At 35.4% G+C, this 27,508-nt stretch overlaps 3 protein-coding genes across 6 annotated transcripts; 2 read left to right on the forward strand and 1 right to left on the reverse strand.

The window, feature by feature from the left end:
* Nucleotides 1-1,195: 1,195 nt before the first annotated feature.
* On the forward strand, nucleotides 1,196-7,930 carry LOC125066452 (neutral ceramidase-like). Its single transcript, XM_047674524.1, has 14 exons — nucleotides 1,196-1,417; nucleotides 1,980-2,123; nucleotides 2,817-2,993; nucleotides 3,067-3,194; nucleotides 3,691-3,889; nucleotides 4,168-4,374; nucleotides 4,637-4,756; nucleotides 4,876-4,965; nucleotides 5,188-5,301; nucleotides 6,073-6,300; nucleotides 6,534-6,629; nucleotides 6,744-6,911; nucleotides 7,367-7,479; nucleotides 7,753-7,930. Exons 1-14 carry the CDS (start codon nucleotides 1,196-1,198, stop codon nucleotides 7,928-7,930), a joined length of 2,184 nt encoding a protein of 727 aa, XP_047530480.1.
* Nucleotides 7,931-9,696: 1,766 nt separating this feature from the next.
* LOC125066157 (triokinase/FMN cyclase-like) lies at nucleotides 9,697-18,943 on the forward strand. Of its 3 annotated transcripts, none has more exons than XM_047674100.1 (15): nucleotides 9,697-9,996; nucleotides 11,139-11,289; nucleotides 12,145-12,208; nucleotides 12,637-12,747; nucleotides 13,325-13,413; nucleotides 13,586-13,675; nucleotides 14,059-14,176; nucleotides 14,515-14,642; nucleotides 15,056-15,173; nucleotides 15,639-15,871; nucleotides 16,464-16,626; nucleotides 16,887-17,034; nucleotides 17,153-17,252; nucleotides 17,557-17,684; nucleotides 18,101-18,943. In XM_047674100.1, the coding sequence occupies exons 2-15, from the start codon at nucleotides 11,149-11,151 to the stop codon at nucleotides 18,213-18,215; spliced, it is 1,746 nt and encodes a 581-aa protein (XP_047530056.1). In that variant the 5' UTR covers nucleotides 9,697-9,996; nucleotides 11,139-11,148; the 3' UTR covers nucleotides 18,216-18,943. The 3 variants fall into 3 exon arrangements, with proteins under 3 accessions (XP_047530056.1, XP_047530058.1, XP_047530059.1); XM_047674102.1 differs by lacking the exon at nucleotides 9,697-9,996 and adding an exon at nucleotides 10,068-10,180; XM_047674103.1 differs by lacking the exon at nucleotides 9,697-9,996 and adding an exon at nucleotides 10,847-10,932.
* Nucleotides 18,944-19,096: 153 nt separating this feature from the next.
* On the reverse strand, nucleotides 19,097-27,386 carry LOC125066158 (STE20-related kinase adapter protein alpha). 2 transcript variants are annotated; one of them, XM_047674105.1, is made up of 7 exons: nucleotides 27,088-27,386; nucleotides 26,568-26,800; nucleotides 25,323-25,500; nucleotides 23,654-23,834; nucleotides 23,128-23,251; nucleotides 22,473-22,594; nucleotides 19,097-21,551 (listed from the first exon to the last, which is right to left on the reverse strand). In XM_047674105.1, the coding sequence occupies exons 1-7, from the start codon at nucleotides 27,250-27,252 to the stop codon at nucleotides 21,475-21,477; spliced, it is 1,080 nt and encodes a 359-aa protein (XP_047530061.1). In that variant the 5' UTR covers nucleotides 27,253-27,386; the 3' UTR covers nucleotides 19,097-21,474. The 2 variants fall into 2 exon arrangements, with proteins under 2 accessions (XP_047530061.1, XP_047530060.1); XM_047674104.1 differs by having other exon boundaries at nucleotides 23,642-23,834; nucleotides 27,088-27,385.
* Nucleotides 27,387-27,508: the final 122 nt, after the last annotated feature.

Below are 27,508 nucleotides of genomic sequence, written 5' to 3' on the forward strand. Positions count from 1 at the left end.
TTGCCCGTGCCTTTTTTACATTTTACTTTAATACATTTTGGCGTTTTAAAATTTATTTTATTACTGAACATCAGAAGATCGCTAGCGTGGACTAATCGCCTTCTAGGAAGACACTGAATATTATATAGTATTTATATTATACATGTAAATCAAGCCTGTCATGAGCTTTACAGCTGGGAAATGGTCTCTTCCTATCTAATGAGGTTTGAGAAGCATAAGATCAATTGATAAAAATAATATTATCATTTATAAATGTAAATAAATTAAAAATAGAAAAGGTCTCAAGATACTTTTGGTCGGTTCTACTCCTAAACTATGTTTATCTTGAGATTTGCAAAGAATTAAAAACATTATTTGATAAAACTAATCGAAATATCTGATAAATAATTATCCTCATGATTCAGAGAATATTTAGTTATTTTAATTGCTTGACTACAAAGTAATTACACGATAGAAAACTTTAATCTACGCATTTCTATACAATACTGTACACAATACTGTAAGTTGTAAAAGTTTAACACATGTTAAACCTAACCGCCAATACCTTCACTCCTGTTGAACTTGTATTCATTTTAACAAATCTTTACACATAGGTATAATGTATAATATTATCATGCTAATTTTTGAATGATATACTATATACACTAAAACTAATTTAGTAAGACAATTATAAATATCCATGTAGGTGCCATAGCTAGAATATATATAAAGTAAATATTTGTAAAATTGTCATTCATAAATTTTGGTTGAAGGTTTCCGACCTTTTTTAAGACTGGTTTCGAATTGTCCCAAGAATTAGTGGCTCACACACTCAAACTCATCGTCAATAACCAGATGAGAACTTCCCACCAGGCGACCCATATGGACGTTTAAATTCAAATTTATAAAAAAATAAATATAAATACTTCGATCAAAATCTGTGTACAAATGTGCTCTGAGATTAGTGATTGTTTTTCAATATATCAACATTACACAATCGTTAATCTTGCATTGATCGATGAGGTGTTTTTTTTAAATAATATTTCGCAAATTATCGTTTAATTCATTATTATTTTCAAATACATCAAATACGAGCGACCACGTTTTTTTTATGTTAGATATTCTCTAACAAAAGTCTGCACTATTTTAAGAATATTAATAGCAGACACTAAATAACCCTCGAAGTTACATTTTGAATAAAGTACAGTACAGAAGAATGGCGATACCTCTTACTGGTAAATTGGTGATGATATTCATCACGCTAGCGGTCATAGGTGGTTTGACCGCTGTCATTGTGCTTCTCGTAAATGATACTACTGAGGAGACTGAAATCCCAACGACCACCACAAGTACCACACCAGATCCAGACCCGGGATTTTTATATCAAGTTGGTGTAGGTATAGCAGATATGACTGGGCCATGTGTTGAAATAACTTTCGTGAGTATTCCTTTATTTTAGTACATCGTCTTGTAAAAACCTCTTTACTATTTTACGTGTTTATTTCAGTTCTCCCAATAGTATATATGTATAGTGGTTTAAACGAAGAGTATCACATCCTGCAAATTAATTTTATATCAGTTCAATAAAAATGTGTGATGTTCAGCCAAAATTATTTCGTGCTGGTGTCAATTATATCAAAATTTAATAAAATGTAATATATATTCCGTTTGTTTCGATAAACATATTTAACAAAAAGGATTGTATTTAATTTATTTTAAACTTATTAGATATTAAGAGTGAACTTGTATAGTTTTTCGTTGAATGCTAACTTGACGATACAATAAAAACTTCAGAAATTATTAATACTACTTATATTATTCGATCATTTTCAAGGATCGAATATGGGCCCTTTGCTAATATCGTAAGTGAGGTCTTTTGTCGAGCAATACTGAGCAGTAATCCTTATTTAGGAAGTGAACAGAATTACTTGGAAATAATATCAAGGTGTTGTTTTTGTGTTTGATGTCATTCCGTTGAATAAACCGTAATTTACTTTCAGATGGGTTATGCAGAGTTGGGACAATCGGGACAAGGGATCCATTTGAGGCAGTTTGCCAGGACTTTTATCTTTGTGAAAGGCGATACGAGAGTGGTCCTGGTAAACGCTGAAATATTGGCTGTTGGTTTCTCAGTCAGGCGGCAGGTACGGTCGTTTTTCATAAAGTATTAAGTATAAAGTGAATACCTCTCTGTCTGTTTTAGGATTTAAAGTCACGCTACTTTATGTTTCTAGTTTATTTATTTTATTTATTTATTTACTTATTTATTATTAAGATACACCATCGACTTATCATAATAACTTACACAATATTATAATGCACTAAATTTACAATCCAGTATGATTTGCCTTTACAGGTGTATACAATATTGTTGGCATTTGTTTGTGTGCGATTGCATGATGCTATTAAATATCGACTAAACAGTGATCTTATGATTAGTTGTGATTGCTACAAGTTAGTTAGCTCAGCGTATAGGAAACGTAAGTCTTAAACGAACATTTTAACTTCAAGTTCGGTCAGCATCAAAGCATTCCATTTGCTTTCAACCATCCACCAATCGCTGGCCTTCTCTTTGGGGGAGGCATAAGTTCAGCAGTTGAACATAAATAAAAAACTGTTACTATAATATTACTATACTATAAGCCGAAAAAGCTTACAATTCCATATTCGATTAAGTATTTATACAAGTCAACATGTCGAGCGTTTAAGTAAAAAATAAAAAAGCGTCATAAGTAAAAAAAATCTTTACATTTATAAGTGAAGCAGCAAAAATATTTGTCCAGTGTTTAATATATTTGGTCAAATATCATTTAAAAAAAAATGTGTACAAATTTCAGGTCGTTAAGAATCTCCAGGAGCTCTACGGTGATATGTATTCGCTCCGAAACGTGATCATAACAGGAACACACACTCATAGTGGACCCGGTGGTCACCTCGTAGATTTCCTTCTAGATATTTCTATATTAGGATTCTCTAGGGAAACCTACGATGCTTATATTGCTGGCATAACGAGGGTGAGATAAGCGAATTTATTCTATTGGTTTATTTGTATTTCATTCGTGGCTTAGTTCTGATTTTCTGTTTTAGAGTATTGTAAACGCTCACAACAATATAGTGCCAGCTCGTCTTCTCTTTGGCAAAACTCGAGTTACGAACGCCCAAATGAATCGGTCACCCTTCTCTTACGAACAAAACCCACCTGAAGAAAGAGCGAGGTATAGTATAATATATAATATCAATATTAATAAATGTTGCTAGCATCCTTGCCACCATTCCATGCGGTTATGATTTGTGCAGTAACAATTATATTTTTGTTTTTACGCCTAATTATGGCTCCCATAATAGCCGAGCTGGCCCAGTGGTTAGAACGCGTGCATCTTAACCAATCTTGGTTCAAACCCAGGCTACAACCGCCCATAGAAATTGGCGCTGTTAGGAATATTAACCATCCCTTACTTCGCCAATGCGCCACCAACCTTGCGAAATAAGATGTTATGTCCCTTGTGCCTGTAGTCACACTGGCTCCCTCACCCTTCAAACCAGAACACAAAAATACCAAGCTGCTTCGCAGCAGAATATCTTATGAGCGGGTGGTACCCAGACGGGTTTGCTTAAAGCTCTACAATCAATCACCAAAAAAAATTAAAAAACTATCCTTTAGTTTCGATATTGGAGACGAAATATATGACTAGCAACATATATTTTTTCCAGATACGACAAAAATATAGACGATGAACTGACCCAAGTTCGTATAGTTAAGAGTGATGGTAGCCTCCACGGAGTAATGAACTGGTTCTCAGTGCACGCCACCAGTATGAACATGAGCAACCATCTTGTATCATCAGACAACTTGGGCTATGCGGCCTTGAAGCTTGAAGCTACTCTTAATCCTGGCAGAGCTACTGGAAAGGTATATTATTTACTTGATTAATTTATTGTTGCTGGTTTCATTATTGTTATTATATCATCTCGTACTTTCAGATTTATATTAAAGTTATAATTTAATTAAAAAAAGTTTTTAAATTCTCTTGTATTTCTGATTCATCTTGCTGAGCGGTGAGGGAAGACGTAGTGGCGAAACTTGCACGTATAGGCTGAATTGTTCCACACATAAACCCACCCTGAAGCAGCGAGAAGCTCTTTAGAATTTCTGGTGTTATAATTTCGCGTATCATTAAACACTTTCAGCCCACCATAGTAGCTGGTTTCTTCGCATCAAGTATCGGTGATGCGTCTCCCAACACACGCGGAGCGCGTTGTGAGTTCAGCGGCATTGAATGTGATAATCAGTTCAAGATATGTGATCTTTTCGAAAGATGCATCTCCAGCGGCCCCGGACAAAATATGTATGACAGTACTAGAATCATTGGGGAAATGGTGTATAAGGGCGCTTTGGTAAGTAACACTAATCTAAGTATAGTAAGTAATGAATTTTACCTTAGTGCCTTTCGGAATATCGAGTTATAGTCTTAGCTGCTTATATTGGGTCATTAGAAGTAATCAGTCTTCTATGATGTAATATAGGAAATTACCTTATCAAAAATATAATCAAAGAAAAAATAAATGTTTTAATTTTCAAAGTCAAATATTACTTTTCTGGTTAGTAATTAAAGGAATCGTAAATGAATTGCATAAAACATTATTTTAACGTTTTTAGGAAGTACTCAGTAAGCCTGGCGAGGAGTTGACCGGGGAGCTCGCTGTCGTCCACCAATTTATGGACATGCCGCTGGAGACCGCACCGCGGTACGACCCTATTCATAGGACTTTTACTGCGGTATGTATTTATTTGAAATGTTATAGAAGAACAGTATTTTTATATTGGACGAAACTGAAACATAAATAATCGGTTGATTATTTTTTATCAATATAAACAAAATGTATTCTTCATTTCAGAACGAAACTGTCGAAGGTTGTGTACCCGCCCTCGGATACAGTTTTGCATCGGGCACCATAGACGGCGCCAATATATTAAATATCACACAAGTATGAGATTTCCTTTTAATCACAGTTTCTGCAAGTTTCTTTTGTAGACACAATTGGCACCGTATGAATTAAGAATATAAAAAAATAGTAACTATTTTTTTTTGTAAGAATAACTTTTAACACATTTAAAATTTTAAACTCTCTCAAACTGTATAATATTCTAAGGATAATGAAATTTTTTTCAATGAAAATAGTTTAGCATCAACGACGTAATTTCTCCAGGGCACGATCACTAACAGCACGCTGTGGGACGCAATCGGCGGCATCGTGGCTCCGCCCACAGAGGACGACGTGGCCTGCCATGCGCCTAAACCTATTTTGCTCGCTACCGGAAGGGTGAGTATATTAACTTTTTGTACATCGTATATGGCACAAGGGATGCACCGAAGACAACTTATACATCGGCCGTGCTTATATTTCTCGGGAACACGTCAATAGAAATCGGAATAAATTTGTGTCTGTAATCGAGTTTTTGTTAAACGAATTCTCCGACTGGGGCCACCTGAACCTAGTCCAATTTAATCTCAAAAAGACACAAATTTTGCGCGTTAACCGTTAAAAAGTCCTTATATGTCGTATCTCCGCGGTTTTTGAATATTCCCATTGTTGGGCGTTGATATTTTGAACCTCGTTCAGTTCCGCGGATAAATGCAAGATAAAAGACAAATTAGCTTCTAAAGAATGTCCATGGGTGGTGATAGTGACTTCATCAGATGAACCTCCCGCTCGTTTGCCAGCTCTAAAATATAGAAGAAAAAATGTCGTGGGATCAAATCTCGGGATGACTAAAGGGTTAGGTGATTAATTCTCTGCAGCAGTTCTGAGTTTCGAAGTTACGAGAGAAGAAATAATGTCTGCTTATACTCTCGTTTTGTAAAAACTTTTGGACATGGTCCTGCGACTAAACTCTTTAGTGTCAATTTTGAGAGTGCATCTGTGTTTGTGCACTTGTGCATTGTTATGTCTCATAGGAATCACCAAAATCAAAATATACTTTATTCAACTAGGCTTTTACAAGCACTTTGAATCGTCATTTAATAAACTATAGAGAGTGATGTAAACAAGTCCAATCCTAGAGAGTGATATAAATTAATATCTGCCCTTCAGGTCAACTTTCCGGTGCCCTGGCACTCTCGCGTAATATCATTATCTCTAATATATCTCGGTGATTTCGTAATCGTGGGCATCCCCGGTGAGCCCACCACAATGGCGGGCCGGCGGATGAAGGACGTGGTGAGTGACGTGTTGGTATCTCGCGGACTGCAGCCGCGGGTGGCCGTCTCTGGACTCACCAATGAGTATATCCACTACGTGTCTACTTTCGAGGAATATCAAGTTAGTACTATTTTAACCAGATTGCGTATCATCTGAAGTTTATAGTTCAAATATACCTTTCAAAGGGACATTTCATACTTCTTACTACGCCAATGTTTATGTACGTAGTAACCACTAATTCATGGTTGGCTTATTTCTAGTTTTTCTTTTGTTAATAAATGTTAAATTACATTTTAGTAAATATCATTAAAATGTATCATCATAATTACGCTTAAAGATTTGAAAAATAACAGGTACAACGTTACGAAGCGGCCTCAACACTCTTCGGGCCTCATACACTCGATATATTCTTGCACAAGTTACGACAGTTCACGCTCGCAGCAATAGAGGTAACTACAGAGACACTCCCAACGAGTATATCTAAGAGTTCTAAGAGTTCAAACAATCTCTACCGATACGATTTTGCGGGAGATTTCGGTAATGCCAGCGAGCGCTGCCCGCAGGGCTCGGCGGTTGCGGCGGGGCCGGAGCCCGCGGACCACGCGGACAGCGCGCTGTCCGTCATCCTGCCCGTCGTAATGGACACCGCGCCGCCCGGCACCAGCTTCGGTGACGTCATCGAGCAGCCGCCGGAACACGTACGCAGCGGGGACGTCGTCGAAGCTGTCTTTGTGAGTTATTAATTTTTATGGTATCGTTATAAACCTTTGGTCGGGTTAGGGATGTCAATATAATATTTTTATAACTTTAACATCGCCAATAATGCGTTTATTTGAATATACGGTGTTTCTGTAGTATTGGTGAACCGCGTAAAATATGGTAATGTTCATTTTAATTTATTCAGTTAGCGTGGACTTATTTTCGGGTATTATGTTTATTTGTGTTGCAACGCATGCATCCGATAGTATATCAGGTGTAGAATTTTAGCACCTCAGCTGGGAAAGATCATTCAGCCATGAAAATTAGATATTCATTGATTATTTTTGGCAGTTCGAAGCATTAAGGTCAATGTGACCGGTCTATGTTAAATTTTTATGTTCCCAAAGGTTACATACTACACCGATAACAATATAATATTCGGGAAACTGTAGTACATGTTCCAATTTCGCCGCTCATCTTTATTCAGGTCGGAGCAAACCCTAGAAACGATCTTCTTCAGGAGTCCAGCCATATTACGGTAGAGCGACTGGAGCTCGGGCAGTGGGTCACCATCGCCACCGATGCGGATTGGGATACAAAGTTAGTGAAAATATTATTCCTTAGACTTGATCGTTTAGAAACTTAACGGAAATTAAAATTTTATGTAATATTGAATTTATGCTCTGGGCCGGTACTGCTCAGCAATGGCTCTGAGGTAGAACGAAGGAAGCGGTCGCTCTAGGCGACGGGTGACAAGAGGTACAAAAGTGCGAATAAGGATCTCCATAGAATAATAGAACATCGGAGGGATCTCCCGAGATACGACTGTATCCCCTTCTCAGGAGAGTTGCGTTAATCACGAACTGCGGGCAGGTTCGTGTGGCAGCGCGAGTCCACGTTGCTGGGCACGAGCGCGGCGCGCGCGCAGTGGGCCGTCCCGCGTGACGTCATCGCGGCGCCGCACCGCCTGCGCTACCGCGGCGCCGCGCGCTCCGTGCGCGGGCACCTCACGCGCTTCCACGCCGCCTCGCGCACCTTCTCCGTCGCGTAGGCCGCGCGGGCCCCGTGCGCGCCTTGCGGTACGTGAGCACCTGCTTACACTGGGTACCTGTGATGATATAAGATTTATTTGTATCGCGGCAATGGAGGACGTTTTTATTCAATACAAATGGGACCAAATAATAATTTGGTAATTATTTCATCGTAATTGTTAGATTTCTGTGATCAATAATATGATATATGAAAAAAAAAACATGTACCCGTCTTATAAAATAAATATATTCAAAATCGATACAGACATAATTGTATATCATAAACTATGAATACCATGAAATTAGACATAAAATATCCATAAATAAATTACAATTTCATTATTTAGTGATTCTAACTTCATAATGAGACGGACGAAAACTGTGATTTAAACGAATGAGTAATTATAAATATCTCTGTCGTTTATTGTTATGTTAATAAATACGTTGTTTATAAAGCTTGGTTTCATTGAAGCAAACATCACACCAATCAAAATCTGTGTTATTCATACTCCCCATGAAACTGTTTCGTTCGTCTGATCTAATCAAAGACAATTTATTTATTTTTATTTATTTATTTATTCTTTATTGCACCCAAACATAAAACTAAAAATTACAATACTGCTACACAAAGTTGCATGAGGTACAACAGGCGGCCTTATCGCTCAGCAGCGATCTCTTCCAGGCAACCTTTGGGCAGAAGATCATAATTTTTACATATACGGGAAGGGTACAGTAATTTAAGTCATAATATAATATTACACAATACACAGATACAACAACAGAACAATAAATATATATAATATAAATATATATTATAATAAATATTTACATAAATAAATACATAAAATATATATATATATATATATATATATATATATATATATATATATATATATAAAAAGGAGATATAGCAGAACAAAAAATTAACAACGACAACACGATTGCTTAATGCGACAAGAAAAATTCCTTAACCATACTTTTAAAAACGGCTAACGACTGTGAGGTTTATACATAGACAATTTTACTAATTCGATACATTCGCAATAATAGAAATACTCAGTGGCAGCTTGGAGTTTGGAACTTGAGATTTTTTACACTACCCTCAAAAAAGTGCGTGAAGCCGGTGGTTCAGCGACTGAACTCTTTAAATATACCTCTGCATACCGTAGAATTTACACTAGGGGCTAGTGCCCAATGCAAAAGTTAAGACCATAAGACAAGATAATTTTTTCGCGCTATCGAAATGATTTCCTAAGCTTGTGTCATTATATTTGCTTAAAAATCGTGTAAGGAAAGTTTATGCACTTTGTGCAAAAATACGTGACTGGGCCGGCATTTTTTAAGTTGACTTTGGCAGTACACATATACTGATATTATATTCTTAACAGATGAATCCGGTTAAAGGGAATTTCGGTTAAAGTATGCTCGTTCTTCAGCTGAGCCACCTCAGCACCAATAATATATATACTAAAAGTATTAGGTACCCGAAAATAATACAAGCACATCATAAAAGGACTTATAAGTTGCTTCTTCTCATTTTTATTTATTAATGGGACAAGGGACAGAAGATAATATTAACCAGCTAAGTTACATAGTTGTGCTGTTTATAATACGAACTCGTAAATAAATTTCCTTATTGACAACGCAATTGCATTGGATATTCACATTCATCAACAAAACATATCAACGATAAACTATTTTGCGTCTTATGTCTATCACTGTAAAGATCGTAATTAATTGACGATATAATAAACTTATCTCCTTTTGGCATTCACGAACACTTAGTGTTCATTTTTTCGATCTGTTCTTATGTTATGTAGTTTGTTATGTTTGATTTTGTATTTAAAACTTCAGTGACATTGAATTTTAAACGACATACATATCCAAGTGAATATATACAAAAATAACCTGAATTTAAGCGTGTTGCTTTGTGTCAGTGTTTATTTATAGGCTTATGTATTTTGAACTGTCGATGTTGTTATAATTTTAAATTGTTTGTGTCTAATAACAAAACGTCTCATTAGACTAATAAGTGCTTAATTAGTTTTGCCTCAAGCTGACCTTTGCGACAATTGAAGGGCGATTCGTAAGTAACTCATTGAAGCACTAAAATGACAGCTGTCAATATTTTTTTTTTATTATTTATTAACATGGCAAATGGCAATTTCAATGTATTATTATTTGAGTTTTTGATACAATATGGTCGATGACCATAGGCATTGGCTGTCCATAGCTGTTTTGGTAATTGTTATGGAGATGTCTCTAATGAGGTTAGCCTTTAAATCTCTTGTTCATACTGTACACGAGAAAGAGCTGCAAGATTATTTGCGTCAAAATTTGAAATCGTCTTCTCTTTTGTCTGACTAACATATACAACTAACTTTTTCTAAGATGTATCACTTATTATATGAATTTGAAATTTAAACAATATTTTACATGTAGTCATAATACATTTAATTATATTTTCTCACATTTAGAACATAATTAATCTTAAAAATATAAATGTTGTGTGTAGTTTAATACGATTAACATTATTTAAAACAATTAAATCTAGATTAATATTATAAATGCGAAAGTAACTTTGTCTGTTTGACTGTTGACTTTTACGCTTATATGACCAATCCATTGAACCGAATTTGATGTGGTATGAAACTTTTAAGTACGTTTTTAAACGAACACCAGACGACCAACCTCAAAACGCGAGTGAAACCGCAAGCGACAGCTATTATTAGATAATAAATACAATAAAAAAATGTTTTATAAAAATATATCAGATAATATGCCTAATGTTTAAAAAATGTTTTATTTTCTTCAAGATAAAATGTATAATCTCATTGTGGGTCATAAACTTTAGCCCGCGCAAGATAAAATTAGTGTTATTTACGTAACTGATAAGATTAATTCCTTGTAAGTTCAAAACACGGGGTCTTGTTTATTATTAAATTTTTGCTTTTTAAAGTGATATAATAACTGAATTTAAAATTTATTTCTACTAGGAAGTGTTATAATATTAACCACTTAAGTGAGTTCATAGATATTAATTTAATTTATAAAAACCAAATTATTTTCGTTATTAGGTATAACAATAAATTAAACCATTGCTCATGTGTGTGATTTTTACTATCTATTAAGTTTTTGTTTTATTTCTCGACATCGATCGTCCGATTTTCGTTTGGCTTTCGCATGTTATATGTACAACAATTTTCGATACTCACGTAATAATTTTAGGCAGTAAATAATGGCTTCTAGCAAGCCGATTACAAAGAAAGTGATCAACTCCCCGGAGTCATGTGTCGATGACAACCTCCGCGGCGTCGTGGCTCTGTATCCCAAGTTGCTTCTGCATCCGAAGCATCGTGTTGTTACTTTGAGGAGAAAGGTTCGTAGTGTTGTTTCAAAAACTAAAAACTCAGTTATTCCTACATCTCTCCTCTCATCATCTCATCCTAATATTATAAATGTGAACATAACTCTGTCTGTCTGTCTCTCAGTAACTCTTTCGCGTCAATACCATTATACAGAATTTCGCGAAATTTGGTATGAAGCAAAATTGAACCTCAATAAAAGGCATAGACTACTTTTTATGCCAAACTGCTACATCTCAAGCGAAGCCGAAAGCGACAACTAGTGTTAAATAAATAAGTCATAAATGCATTTCTTAAGATTCAGTGTGGCAAAAGACCAAAATCATTCTGAGCCCTTGGAATATAGTTGTGAACCATTCCAGGTGATAGGATAGATGATATAAGTCTTGTAAAAGTGCCAGTTAATATTATTTTCTTTATAAAAATCGAAAACCTCTAGCAGGGTTAAAAAAACCTCACTTCTTGAAACGTTGAAAATGACTTACGACGTTACGCTGTTTCGTTTCATGTATCATTTATGATATAATTTTTATTATGGATGTTGCATATCGTTTCATGATCGTGTTTGGAAATGAGTTTTGAGTTAGTTCTTACAGAATACATATCATTTTCTTTTTTCATGAAAGTGTTAGAACACAATTCAAACATATTTTGATAACCAAACCAAAGCCCCATTTCCATTATTCTTCTAATCTGACCTATCCATTTGAGTGTCAGTGTCAACTCTTTTCTACTAATAGTATAATCGATTCCAAATATCCAGAAATATTTGAAACGAGGAATCAGAACCTGTGATGACAACCAGATACCTAATCATAACTTCAAGACCTTATCGTAAAACATTACAGACAGGAATTTAACATTTTCAGGATGATTCAGGGAGAGTGGCAGTTCTCGGCGGCGGCGGTTCCGGTCATGAACCTTTTGCAGCTGGTAAATTTTATAAATATACTGATAATATACTTTTAAGTTCAAAATGATATTAAATATTTCAAATTTTAAAATATGCATTAATAAAATGTTAAAGCATTAACAGGCTAGCTAGAATCATCATCACAACGTGTCTAACTAGAGTGCATGACGTTGACTTTACGGCTTAGATGTGCACCATGCACTCATCAGTTGCTTTGCTGTGTTCCGGTTTGAATAGTATGTAGGCCAGTGTATTGTAGGCACAAAGATTTCAGGCAGAACGTTGTAAGGAATGATTTATATTTTTTGAAGTGTCAGTGTGATCACTTACCGTCAGGCCAATATGTCCTATGGACTAGTCTCCCTTGGGAATAGGCGTCGTGGCCGGAAAGGACATCATCGTCAATGTTTAGACCCACTTCTTCTAATAAAATGCTCACATCACACAGGTCTCATCGGGCCGGGAATGTTGGACGGCGCGGTGGCGGGCGGCGTGTTCGCGTCGCCCCCTACCGGGAACGTGTTGTATGCGATCACACAGCTTTACAAATACAACTCAGGTATTCAAGATATTTTTTTGAACTATAAACTAAGCAAATAATCGCATCTTTGTCTCCGTGGCAAACAATATTTGGTGTTAGGCATAAAAAAGTGGCTTATATGTCCGTTGGTTGAATTTGATGAAATTTAGTACGAAGTTTGCCAAATTCGTGCCAAATTTGGTTCAGTGGTTTGGCAGTGAAAGAGCAACAGACAGACAGAGTCACTTTCGCATTTATTTATAATATTAGTATAGATTACTTTCCGTGTGCCACAATTTCATGAGACATCCTATTAATAAAATTATAAATCGATGTCTTAAGAAGTTACGATTTTTAATACAAAATATAAAATATAGCCGAGGAATATAATATCAAGGTAACAACTCGTAAATTCTTCACTGCTGGGCAATATTTAGTACAAAGAAGGTGTTCGTACATTGCTACATGTCTGATACATGCAGGTTTGCACGTGATGTTTTCTTCTACATCACGGGTTTGATATAAATGTCTATAATAGAGACAAAGCACATAATAACTCCGATGTTTGGTCTATTCTATAGATGTGTATGACTATATTGACCTGTTTAACTTTTAGGTGGAGTTCTAGTTCTTCTAGGGAACTACACGGGAGACCGCTTAAACTTTGGTAAAGCCTTCGAAAAGGCTAAGAACGCGGGAATTAAGGTACACATGTCAACCCTTTTACAATGGAATAAAAATTTCAACGCTGTTAGTTTTAAAATTTGAAAATGGTTTTAGGAAATTATGAAATAAATGATTCTAGATTAAGTTGAAGTTAAAAAGGTAAGTGTGAAAATGACTTGAAAAACGTTTACCAGTTGTTTTATTTTTTCAGGTCGAAGGTTTCATAGTCGGTGAAGATGTGGCTTCAAGCCAGAATAAAACGGGTGGCAGGAGCATGTGCGGAGAGGTCTTCCTGTATAAGGTACTGTTGATTTCTTTTACAAACTAGCCCTGTCCTTTCCAAGTGTTATATTTTATTAGTAATGACTGCCATATAAATATATGTGTATATTAGAACATATGTCCCGATGTACGAATGTCCAAGCCTGTCCAAAGGTATGGCTGACAAAATATCGCACTTTATTCCCTTTTATTCATGGACAAGAGGAACTGCTAATTCTATTGATAATACTAACGCAGGATCAGCGCCTTTACGTTTTCTTTAAGGCACGATATGAATTACTGTCTTTGCATTGCTAATTAATTTAGATCTCAGATTCTGAGATCTGCAACCTTAAAGCTTTAGGAATAAGACCAACGAGGCATTTCATTAATGACCATTATGTAAGTCTTTAATTGTTTAAGTTATGTGGTGCGATGGCGGCGGAAGGACACGACTTGCTATCAATACGCAATATGGCATCAGAGGTTAATAAAAATATGGCTACTCTCGGAGTGTGTCTAAGTGCCTGTTCACTGCCTGGTAAATATACAAGCTGGTTTTTCTGTTTCTCTCTATATATCCATTGCAAAGTGACCCGTTACGTAAAGTAGTTTTTAAGGAAAAACTATCGACGCCCGGCTTCACACTGATGCAATTAATTAATAAAAAAAAATATTTTGTATAAATATTTAGTAGTACCCGATAGTACTCAGGAATAATGTAGCTTTCTACCGATGAAAATATTTTTAGATTCAGAGATTAACCCTATATGCAAACAAATAAATGTACCTATTTTTAAAATTAGTGTAGTTATAGACAGAGTTTTTATGCATAGCAAAATTATTTTATCTAAGGTCTTATCTAAGATTTTATCTAAGGTCAGCCACCTCTATTCGATATTGCACAAGATGAAATGGAGCTTGGAGCGGGCGTGCATGGAGAGGCTGGAATCGAGAAGTTGAAAATGGGTTCCGCGAAAGAAACTGTAGTTCTCATACTCGATAAGGTATTCTGAAAACAGTTCAGGCTTCTCATTTTATTTTCTTCTTGATGATGGTGTGTGTTACTGTGTCTTTCGACACGGCATTTTAATCTTAGCCGGAAATTATTGGATAGGCGAAGAGAGAAGATTTTACTCAGGGCCGTGGTCGTACTAGTTGGTAGATCTTCTGTGTAGGTACGACCCACTCATCACATACTTGCCAAACAGCAATATTTGCATTATGTTCCGGTATGAAGGATGAGTGATCCACTGAACATCTTAGTTGCCAAGGTTTGTGGTGCATTGGTGTTTTACGATGTTGACCATTTACCATCAGGTAGCCCATTTATCCGTCCGCTTACCTATACCATAAAGAAAGTTAAATTACATTTATAACATATAAATAATAAAATGATTTTTTGCAATGATTATTTTAGATCGTAGCTCATCTCAAACTACAGCCCAAAAACCGGGTGGCAGCCATGATTAATAACTTGGGCGGGACATCTCTCTTGGAAATGAACATAATCGCTGCAGAAATTAAAGATTATTTGGGTATGATATTGTTAGTAATATGTCTAACAAGTAAAAAGTAGTAAATTGTCTATTGATAAATCGTAACGTCTTTGATAAGTTGCATATACATTTGATAGAAAGCATATGTGGGGTCTATGATAGACATAGATCTATTCAATCATTAAGGTTCGCCTTTTCCACATTAATTATCAGGGTACGTAGTCCCTGACGCCTGAGCTTACAAGATGCGTGCATGAGACGAGTAAGAATAATACGCATATAATATAAACGTACTTTTATTACATATGCTTGTGATATTAAATGAATTAAAATAAATAATTGTGGCCTAAAGACGACATTTTGAAGCGGAGTAGATAAACAAAGTTAAGTTGGTGGTGGTGGTGGATGGTGATCGCTAAATAAAATAACATAATATATTCGGAAGTCAAGTCACGAAACAGTGGAGATCTTATTTATTAAATAATTATGCAAGTTGTTTGACAGATCGAAAGCAAATAAAAATGGAGCGTTTATACTCTGGCCACTTCAAGACGTCATTGGAGATGCATGGTTTCCAAATTTGCCTTTTGGACCTGAGTGAGGAGCGTGGGGACTCGTGGCTGCGTCTCCTCGACGCTCCCTCGGGGGCCGGGGCCTGGAGCGGATGTGATTTATCTGTCGGAGGGCCAGGGGGCTTGGCGGAGGATGACGACTTACCACAGGCTGGTGAGGGAAAGGTGTGAACCGTACCGTTTCATCAACAGTAAAAAAAATTTTTTTAGTTAGAATATTGGATATATTATTATTTACATCAATCAATGGGATAAAAATCAAATAACCCTTGCGTTATTATCATAACTTGAAATCTATCGTTGATAGAGCTTTTAGGACTTTGTTCAGGCCTGTCCAGGTGGGTCCAAGTCTCACTAATTATTCTACCGAAAAACAACTATACTTGATATTGCGGTGTTCCGGTTTAAATGGCCATATATGAAACTGTATATTCGTCTTAGTACCTGTGGTTGGCGTAAGAAGTGGTATATCTTTCTCATTGCACCGGTGTTTGTGATCGAAAGTAATTACTGCCAATTATAGTTCGTATGTATTTATAAGACAAATAATTTGTCGACACTGGAATCAGTAAATTAATTTATGACTATTATAATACTCTATGAGTTTTTAACAAGGATATTTTTAGTCTGGTAGGTAGTCACGTGGCGTGGTTTAAAACAATACGATAGAACAGCATACAAATAGAAGGTTTAATTTACCGTCTTGCAGCGTACAACAACAACTAGTCTGTAAATTAATAAAATATTTATTTCATAGATCACTTCCGGCCCCACTCTATCTGTCCAAGAACAGGAAATACTACGCGAAAGTCTTCGCGCTGCATCAGCTGTGTTGGTGGAAAATGAGGAGCTGCTGAATAGACTGGACTCAGGGTGCGGAGACGGCGACTGCGGGATCACACTCAAAAAGTTTGCGAACGGTTAGTTTTTATAGAAATTTTATTGTCATCTATCGAAAATTTTGGATAATATATCAAGTCATAAGTGTACCCTGCTGTGTAAAAAATTAAAACATGTATATATATAAAAAAGCGAAATTATAGTTTGTCAAACTGCGTTTCTATGTACCTAAGTTTTATTCATTCCAAATAATGGATACCGCATTTAAGCTTTCGGCGTGATTGTCATCAAGGAAACCACTCGAAGTATGACTTTTACCTGACCTAATCAGTTTTTTTAGCGGTTTTGAAGTATTTGGAGACAGCTTCGTTAGAATATCCCTCGAACGTGCTGTGGGAGTTGTCGGAAATGGCGGAAACAGACATGGGAGGTACGTCAGGAGGAATTTACAGTTTGGGACTGTCAGCTGCGTCACAAGCTTTATCCAAGTGAGTGCAATATGTTACCGACAAGTAAATAGATAAATACTATCTATTACATAATTTATTAAAATCCGTTGAACTGTAAGGCGAAGTGAAGTCTATCGGCTCTTTACTGTTTTTCCAGGTCTAAATCCAATGACAGAAGTGCGTGGTTGTCAGCAATGTGCAGTTCAGCGACCGCTATTTCTAAGTACGGAGGAGCGGAGCCGGGCGACTGCACTATGGTAACAAAAACTTGTAAGATTGTCTGGTAGTAGTAAAATATGGTGGGTTATTTGTGGGATGCCACATGAGTCTTGTGTGAGATATCCTAACTGAAGGATTTATTGCAAACTTGGAAAGATAGCATGACATTTTTGTTTTTAAGCTAGATAAATAATAATAGGTGTTAACATTTTTAAAACAAATATTACATCAAGTTGCGTCCATTAAATTAGACAATAAATAATAAGCATTGAAACAAGTTTAGCGGAGTCTTGTCGGTACCATTATATTAAATACGTTTCCATTAAAACATCTTGTATTCAGCTGGACACACTGCACTCAGCTGCGATGGCGTTTAAAGAGAACTTGGGAGCTGACCTCCAAACCCTTCTTCTAAAAATCAATGAAGCAGCCGAGAGAGGGGCGAAAGCTACCGCTGATATGATTCCAAGGTACCTTCCATATATAGAATGTAGATTCAATTTTACACCTTTTATGATATTTATTTCCCCTATCTGTAAATTCTGTTGCTACTCATAAGAAAATATACATTCATTATTTAACTTATCATAAATTATAAATATAAGAAAATTAATTGGTATTTCGACGTAAGTATTACGTCATAGAAGCACCTCGTCACTATTTTTTATTTTTCCACCTTAAATTTTATGCCTTCCTTAAATTCTTCGACTTTCTCGAGATTTTGACAGACTTCAATTGTAAATTTGTAGTATTTACTTTCACAACCTACATTACAAATAGTCGAAGCAAGAATTTTGGGGTAGATAGAAAAGTCGGGCCAAGTAGTCGTGAAGAGAGTTAAATACTTGTTTATCTACATATATGATGTAATGTCTAATGGCCGCAGAGCGGGGCGCGCGTCGTACGTGTCGCTCGCACACTCTCGCGGCGAGGACGCGGGCGCGCGCGCGCTGGCGCTGTTGCTGCGCGCCGCGCTGCCGGCCGCCGCGCTCTCCTCATAGCACTGAACTACTTGAACACGGACAGAACGAACGGTACTTTAATAATAATGTAGGAATCGCCCATTAATTGAAGTTTAGCCAACTGCGCAGAATATAATTTAGGAGCGTGAGTAAACACAGCATTCTCCTCTCCATCCCTCCTGTAGTTCGAATCGATCGAAGATACATCCGGTGCAGAACCAACGTCTTTTTGAGGAATATAACAATGACTGCTTCCTTACTTTGAACAGCTGATGTGAATATCTGACAATATTAAAAATACAAGCAACTTGCTTGCTCGCTGGCCCAACCAGTAAAATGATAATGAAAATGTGAATTATATATCAAGTACTGGCAGATCAACCGATCAATTTAATTGTTTTATGTAAGTGCGATTAATTGAAAACACTAAAAACAAAAATATAATCATTTTATATAACTCAAAATCATAAAACTGTCAACATTTAAAATATTATATCATATAATATTTATATGGAGAGGTGCTGACCTGCAGTAAACGTGGTCGCACTGAAAAAATATGTCACTAAAGAACACTCAACAGAGGTTCTTAATAGACAGATCCCAGTCGCTGTGGCCGAATAAGGTCGAGATAACGTTTTCGGGGATAAATATATAAATAAAACAACTAATTCCAACATTATATGTAATCATCACAATATATTAACAATAATTGTTCTAAAAGTTGTGTAGTTAAAATAATATTTATTATATTTTATGTCGAACTAGATTTCCTCACGGTTATTATTTAAAATAATTTAATACAAGTTCGAATTTTATTATGTTTATTATAATATCGTTATGATAATAAAAAACTTTCTAAAATCGTTTTTTTTTTTTATTTTACCAAAATTTAAAGTCAAGAAAAGTCCAGTTACACCAAAATTATACTTCGACACATAACGTTATTTGAATTAAAGCCACGAGCGTTGCTAGAATGGCATCCGTGCCCGTTTTAAGATAATTTAAGTGCAAGTAGGTATTTTCAAAGACCCGTCTCGAGTGATACAAGAGTTGTTGAGTCTTGGACAAAAATACTTACATTTCCTTTTAAAAAAATAGTTTTACAAGTTTTTGTTTTGTTTGGCAAGAACGTTTTCAACCCTCTAAATATTTTACAAAATTAGACAATGTTGCTCTCATTAGATTCAATACATCTTATAATTTGTACGTTTTTCCTTTTTAGTAATTCAGTTTAGTTTAAAAAAATGTATATAAAAAAATGGTAAATATGTATATTATGGTCTGAAAAACTTCTTCGAGCCCAATATTTCTTTATATTAAAAACTAAGGGACATAAATTTTAATTCAATCTAAAACAATTCCAAAAAATATGAAAAATAGACTACAGGGGACAAACGATACCGCTTTTTTATGAAAATTTATAACTACACAATTCTCGAAATGGCGTCTATCAAACCCTAGTAAAGAAATATTTTTAAAATTTTGACTGGAGCAAGATGTATACCCAAATTATAAACTTTTAAAATTTACTAGTGGTTACATAGTGTTTAAAAATATTGCAAATTCGAGGAAAACATTTATATAGCCCAGTCAAATTAATAAATGACCTGGCAAAGTTTCCGTCAGCAATTTTATTGCTCAAATTTTAAGGGGGTTTACTATGCGTTAGGCGCAATCTTGACTAAAGGGGGAAATTGCTCAATATCTCGGCTATTTTCAAATATTTTTTACCCACATCTATACATTATCTTCTGCATTATTAACTATATATTCGGTGGTGGTGCAAGTTCATCAGGGAAGGTACCACACACTTATCACACATACTAATACCAAAACTCACTATTCTTTTGCTCCTGTTTGAAGAGTGAGTGAGCTCATCCAACGTCGTTGGCGATGTAGGGAATTGTTATTAATTTTTAGTGCCCATGTCTATGGGCAGTGGTACCACTTAGTTGGTATCCTTCAAATTGTAATGGCACCAAATGAAAATAAAAACTCAAACAAAAACATTTCTCTAAATAGTTTTATAAATGACGGAATTCTGAGGTTACAAACATAAAACATATACAAATGATTTGTAGCCTCCTTTTTGAAGTCGATTAAAAATTGCTGACGGGAATTTTTGCGAGATTAGCACGTTGTGACTAACTTGACTGGGATTATATTTGAATGATTCGGCCGTTTTTTATTCTTTATTTCCAAAATATTTTAAAATAATAATGTTCTCCCTTGGGTCTTTGCATATTTATATATAGAACAATGTTATATAACCTTTTTTCAAAGGGTTGAATAGCATGCTCTTAGAGCTTTACCATAGTCCACCTTGCAACGCTCATGAAAACATAATTTTACAACAAAAAAAAAAAAAATAATAAAATTGTAGCACCAGTAGCATATTGTTGTGTTATTGTTTACAAAAAAGCTTTAACCATTTACATATATATTTAAGAATTGATGACATATAGTATTTTTGGCTTGTAACAAACATATATACAATTTGATATAAGTCAAAAATATAATTATAGTCGCAGGATACATGTGTAATTTGTTGAGAAAAGTCGGGTCAACCTTCGCTTACATTTTGTTCACATCGAAGAGCGAAGATATAACATTGGTTTGTATAAATAATTCTTATAAAATACTGGTATGACAAAATGGTCAAATGAATGACTTAAGATATTTTACACATACTTAATTTAGTAAAGTTATTGAAGCATTAAAATTCATACGCCTAGTACTTACTAATTAACCGTTGGAAACTATTTCTAATTGTCTGTCCTGTGAATATCAAAATGCAAACTCTTCTCGATATCAGACTAATAACGAAATTTTTCTAATTTATTTTAATATAATATATATACGGCTTAACTAACGCGATATAAAGATATTTATATTAAGGCATCTGTTTTTTACTATTGCTTTCTGTCAATTCCATGTTCGTTATATATTGGTGTGAAAAATTTAAACAATTATAACCTCAAATTTTCTAAACATTGTTACTAAGGAATAGTATATGGGACAAAGTTTTTGACGACAATTTTATTATATGGTATAAAATTCCACGCAACGTGACCTCGGGTGCGTAGACGCAGAGTACTGTGGTGTGCGTTACGCACACACCTTTAGATGTGGAAACTGTTGTCACTATCGCACATCTTTTCACTTAGATTGATTTTAAATGATGAGTTTTGTGAACTTTTACATTTCGTACCGACTGTTGAAACACTCAGCAAACATATTTGGTATAATTTTGGCATAACTGTGCATTGTACACTTGTGCTTGGTGGTTTGGTAAATACTAGAAATCCCACTCCGTCGATTTCTCGATTTCCATTTCTGATATCTTCTCTTGCAGTAGCAGGGCTGATATGTCATCTGGAAAACGATTGCGGAGAATTACACTCATACACTAGCAAGAGTAACGGAATTTTCATGTGATTAATTAGCGTTTAAAATTTATTTCGTTGGCGGTTAAGGAAAAACAAATGAAGCTAACCAACCAGAAATAATAGTCAACTTTGTGATTGATTTTAAATAATCCATGGTATCCATAGTAGCCGGCACGAGTCGTTGGCGCAGATGGGCAGTAGTGGCACGTTCGCGCATGTACACTTTCGGCTAAATGACAAGTGGGAGTCCAAAAGACGACAAGTATCGCCTGTGGGACCAATCTCCGGCGGCCCCGCTCCTTCATTCCTCTAAATAGGCTTATAACCGTACTACTGCACAGGTCAAGGTGGCGCTCACGAATTATACTGCTTACTATAGTCATAATTAGTTAAAAAATTGCTTTTAGAATGGCAAAGTTATTATTCGAAAATTGGAAGTAAAATTAAAGTGGATATGAGTAATTGACAGGATTATTAGCAGCCCGTAAATGTCCCACTGCTGGGATAAAGGCCTCCTCTCCCTTTGAGGAGAAGGATTGGAGCGTATTCCACCACGCTGCTCCAATGCGGGTTGGCGGAATACACATGTGGCAGAATTTCGTTGAAATTAGACACATGCAGGTTTCCTCACGATGTTTTCCTTCACCACCGAGCACGAGATGAATTATAAACACAAATTAAGCACATGATAATTCAGTGGTGCCTGCCTGGGTTTGAACTCGAAATCATCGGTTAAGATGCAAGCGTTCTAACCACTGGGCCTGGGACAGGATTAGTGTTCTATTAAAATAGACGCATCAATCAAGAACTGTTTTTAGTTAAAATCGCATGGAATACGTAAATCTACGGTTTGTTTATCTTAATTTTCTTCGATTTGAATATGTTATAAAGTAATTATAAATCATACCAGGATCAGGTTTAATTGGTTTGACTCGTCCGATGAGGCTGGGCAAGAAGTCGGTTCTTCGGATTTGCTTGAAAAAGGGATGGTTCAACAGCTGTGTTGCTGAAGGCCGTTTCTCCGGATCTCTAGAACGTGTTAAAATAAATGATATAATTCTTAGTATTTTATTGTACATGTCGGGTAGGTTTCAGGCACTGTAGTATAGATCCATCCATATTTTGTGTTAAGTACCTACAGGAACTGGCTACTAAACGAACTGAAGTTGGATTTTTTTTGTTACAAATTTGTTATTAACTAATATGTTTTTTTTTTCCGTTTCAAATGGACTAGAGGTGTTCGTTTGCAGAAGCTCTTATCTAGCATTCTTGCCCTATAAAGAAAGTTATAAAAGGCAGTCAGTTTTATCCTTGTTTCAATGTTAAATGGACTTATTTATGTATTGAAAATATAATTTATCATAAAAAAACTTAAACAATTCACATAAAATGCAACACGTTTCGGAAGTCGTTTGGGTATGTGATATTGTAATAAAAGCAACCGTGCTTCGCTAATTCACCCGCTCGAAATTCAGACTATTGTGTACCGTATTAAATAAATAATGCTTAGTGTATGTCGGAATGTAATCGGAGTGTTTACGTGTGCTCGTATGAGGCATTACCGCTGCAGCAGCTGGTCGCTGAGGTGGTGGAAGGCGTCGGACAGCTTGCGGCGCGCGTAGGCGGCGCGCAGGCGGGACACGCCCTCCGCGCTGTCGCCCACGCCGCTGTCCGTGTTGTACATGCCTGCGCACACTCGAGGTTACTCCTAGTACATGTCTGCGCACACACTCGTTTACTTTCAGTACATGCCTGCGTGTATGTACACGCTGACATGTACTGAAAGTAAACGAGTGTGTGCGCACTGCGCAGATGTCTAATCGTAGGTATAACTGAGACAGTTTAATTACAAACACGAGGGTATTTATATTTGAATTCCTGCTGGATTTGTTGTAGTGAAGCAAAATTTTAGTGCCAATACTGTGGTTGGTGGTATAGACCTATCATTAAAAGGTCTTTTATACTTGGCTTCTAATTACAGTGAAAATAAAATACGAGGGAATTCGAAGGGTATGAACATATAGTTTAAGTTGCTAAGTCTACATTAATGATATTAGTCAACGAGGTATAACTCACTCTTCATCTCACCGTCATCCAGGGGTTCAGGGAAAGATGAGCAGTCGAGCAACTGAGGCCTGCTCCCTCTCACTTTCTCCGTGAACATGAGCGTGGTCGGCACCTCTGCGAATGGAACTGCCCCGTTTGCAAGTTCGCAGCAGAATACGCCCAGTGAATATATATCAGATTGTTCATCGTAGCCTTTGAGATTCTGAAAGTCGAATTAAAATTTATATTCCAGTTACACAAAAACCATATCAAATGTGACTGTCTCATTGATCTCGTAATTATATATAAAATCCAATGATCCTGAGGTTATTTGGTCAAATAGGTCCCCAAGTCAGGCCGATGAAAATATGTCTGGTTATCTGTCAAAAAATTTTCAGTAACAACCCGGAGTCTTGAAGCTGAAAATGAGGACGCTCCTATCCTCGAAAAGTACGTAAAGCCGTTGGTCCTGTTCCTTTTGATTGTCAGATTTGCCGTCCCAGCAGCTAATGGGAATATACCTGTTTTTGAGCGTACACTTGTCTGGTCTAACTCGAGTTTTGCTGCCGTTGTCGAAATGAAGGACATCATAACATTTATACTTATAAATACCGTCAACATTACAATAAAAATAAACACAATGACATTTATATTTAGAAGCACAATAAAGTTCTTATCGTTTAGTAGCGATCTCTGACTTTTAAACTTTGTAACAAAAATATCACTAAGAATGCAATTTGGCGCATAATATTTGCTTCTCGAGAGAGACGTAAACACCAATAACCTTGAAGCATAACATAACTTGTATTCACTTTTTTTTTTTAAATCCTGATAATTTAACCAGTTGCTAACTATATCCTGAATCCGGAATGTAGTTTCTACCATTATAAAAATATTTATTTCAATTTTAATTAGTCGATATAAAGCTTAGCAAGACAGGCATTTGAATTTACGAACATATTCTTTCATTTCCATATAAAGTTAGCAAGGATTTAAATATTTTCATGTCAACAATAACAACTAACCCAAGAATAATTAAAAAAAGGAACAAAATGATCAACAGAGACAGTAAACAACAATGGTTCAAAGTGAGATCCCCGGAGCACTCTCCAGACCGGGAAACTGAGGAACAATATCCTTGGCAACCACTTGACTGTGATCTCTAAGACAGTCCATTCAATGTTCCAGTACATACCAAATAAGTCTGGTCTTTGAATTATAATTAAATATCAAACTTGTATCGAATGCTAAAGTTAAATCAAAATGATTTAGTATTTGATAGTTATGTCATAAATTTTAAATTAAATCTAAAGAGGGTATTATGGCGTTATTAATTTGTACTTGAATAACATACATGTTTTGATCTTGGAATAATCCAGTGGTAAAAGTATATAAACTAGATATTTATTTATTCGATGCGATATGTATAGCTCTGCTATATATGGAATACAAACTTTTTTATTTATATGCAGTTTAATTTTCCTTTCAATGTTAACCAATAACAACTTCGACAATGTTAAAAATGAAATTTTGTCACAAATCCACAAGGAATACATATACAATACAGTAAATATTATTATAGATTTAGATATATTATGTCAGTGAAGTCAACTCAAGGCCACAGTTCTGAATAAATCTTTACTCTAATCACTATCATATCATACTTACTTTATCTTTATCTTACTTATATCGAGAATCATAAGCTTCATACCTGCTCCAAAAGTTCTGGACTCAGCCACATTAGATTAGCATTGTCATGGTCCGGAGGGGGTAAGCTGTGCAACTGCCTCTGTCTCCTCCCGCGCACCATCATGGACGCCGCACTACGTAGGCCGGACAACCGGACCGTGCCATTTATATCTAATAAAACATGACTCGCTCTGACACCTCTGAAAGTAGTTAGAATGTTATGTTAGTTATTTAAAATAGGTTGATTTGCTAATGGGTCGCCTGGTGGTAAGTACTCACCACCGCTCTTAGACATTAGATTTGTAAGAAATATGAACTATCCATTACATTTTCAATTTATCACCAATATTGGGAACCAAGATGTGATCCTATGTGCCTAGTTACAATGGCTTAGCCAGATTTGTTTTAGTATAGCTCTACCCGGTAAAAGTGTTATACTAATAATTATTAAAAAGACATTATTAATAATGGGCATGGAAATTAATCCTTAACTTATTTTCCTTCTAACAAGTATTTGAATCACCAATAAGAATGTTAGTGATTAATTACTTTTTATGTGTTTTATCATCGCTAGGCAGATGGCCAATAGATGATGGTAAGTGGTCACCATAGTCCATAGACATTGGTGCCACAAGAAATAGCAACTATTCTTATGTAATCAATGCGGCACCAACCTTGGGGACTGAGGTGTTGTGCTCGTGTATACTGGCAATTATTGTTATTAAATCAATTATTATTACTTTTACTGTCTCGACATTCCTTAACTTTCTATAGTTTAGCTTAATAACTTTACATACATCAGGGATAAGGTGTATATATACATAAATTATTAATTTAATAAAAGTTAACCTAAACTATATATTACTTAGTGTAGTCATTTTAAAAATTTGATTCTTTATTATTGGTAAGCAAGTAGTAGTGAACAGAACTCTGTTCACTCAAGGAAAAGCAACCCTCCTTGTTAAATTATATCAGTGTGTATTCATGAAGACACTGTCATTTGTGGTATTTTGTTATGTTTTTTCTTACACTGGTCATTACACACACAGTAAAACGTTATAAGCATTTATACTGCATCCAATCATACAAATGAACACAGATAATTTAGTGTGCAGTGCTGTAACCTAATGAGTGAATTGATCTATATATTTACATGCATAATATATATAAGAAGATAAATTCTAGAATTAGCCACACATTATAATGCAATGTGTATGACCCTAGATCACATCTGTTACCAAGGAATATATAATTATGTGTTAATTACCTATGTATATAAAATTGTTTGTGTAAATATTGTAATGCTAATAACACATCTCTTAATATAATAGCACAAGCCAGCTCCGGTAGGCCCTCCTGGAAGTGTCGGTCCAATATGTCTCTACAAGATCCGAGATTCATCAACGGAGATACCACATACAGCTCTGGACCATATACAAATGATGTAAGATATGGTAAAATATTTGGATGTTGCAGTTCCTTCCGTGTCAGAATATCTTGCTGTAAATAAAATTGTGCTATTTGAATTTGTATTTTTATCATAGAATATTATTGAGATCTAGTTGATACACTTTACTTTGAGTAAAACTTTAAATTAGAATTCTAAATTACTTCTAATATACATTTGCGTCATAAAAAATGGTCACATAACTATTTTAGCAGAATAGTTATACCTGAACATTAGATATATATTTAAAGAATATTACAAATATCTTTATTAGTATATGTAAGAGACATTTTCTGAATAAATCTTTTAAATAAATAATTTTGTTTTGATTATTACACACCTGTATTAAACTGGCTTTTTCCTTATCTTTATCAACAAAGTATCTTTTAATAGCCACATTTTGGTTGTACGGTTTGTAAACAGCTGAATACACTACTGCAACACCCCCACAGCATTCCGCTATTATCGAAGTCAGCTGGTAATCGTTAATATCAGGGTTAAACATTTCAATGTCGAAAGAAAGTAAAATAAAAAATCACACTAAAGTTCACGTTTTGTCACACTAAGAACTCATTATTGTAATTTATTAATGTATTAATAAAGCTATTTCGTACTACAAAAACAAAGTAAATATCAAAGAATTCTAATAATATATGCAATGTTTTTTGACATTTGACAGATATAAAATCGTTCGGAACGCAGAAATACGTAGATTTAATAGTCTTAATGTAAAATAATATTGATCGTTTCAAGATATAATA

This window comes from Vanessa atalanta, chromosome 9 (genome assembly GCF_905147765.1).
Source record: "Vanessa atalanta chromosome 9, ilVanAtal1.2, whole genome shotgun sequence".
Classification (NCBI taxonomy): domain Eukaryota; kingdom Metazoa; phylum Arthropoda; class Insecta; order Lepidoptera; family Nymphalidae; genus Vanessa; species Vanessa atalanta.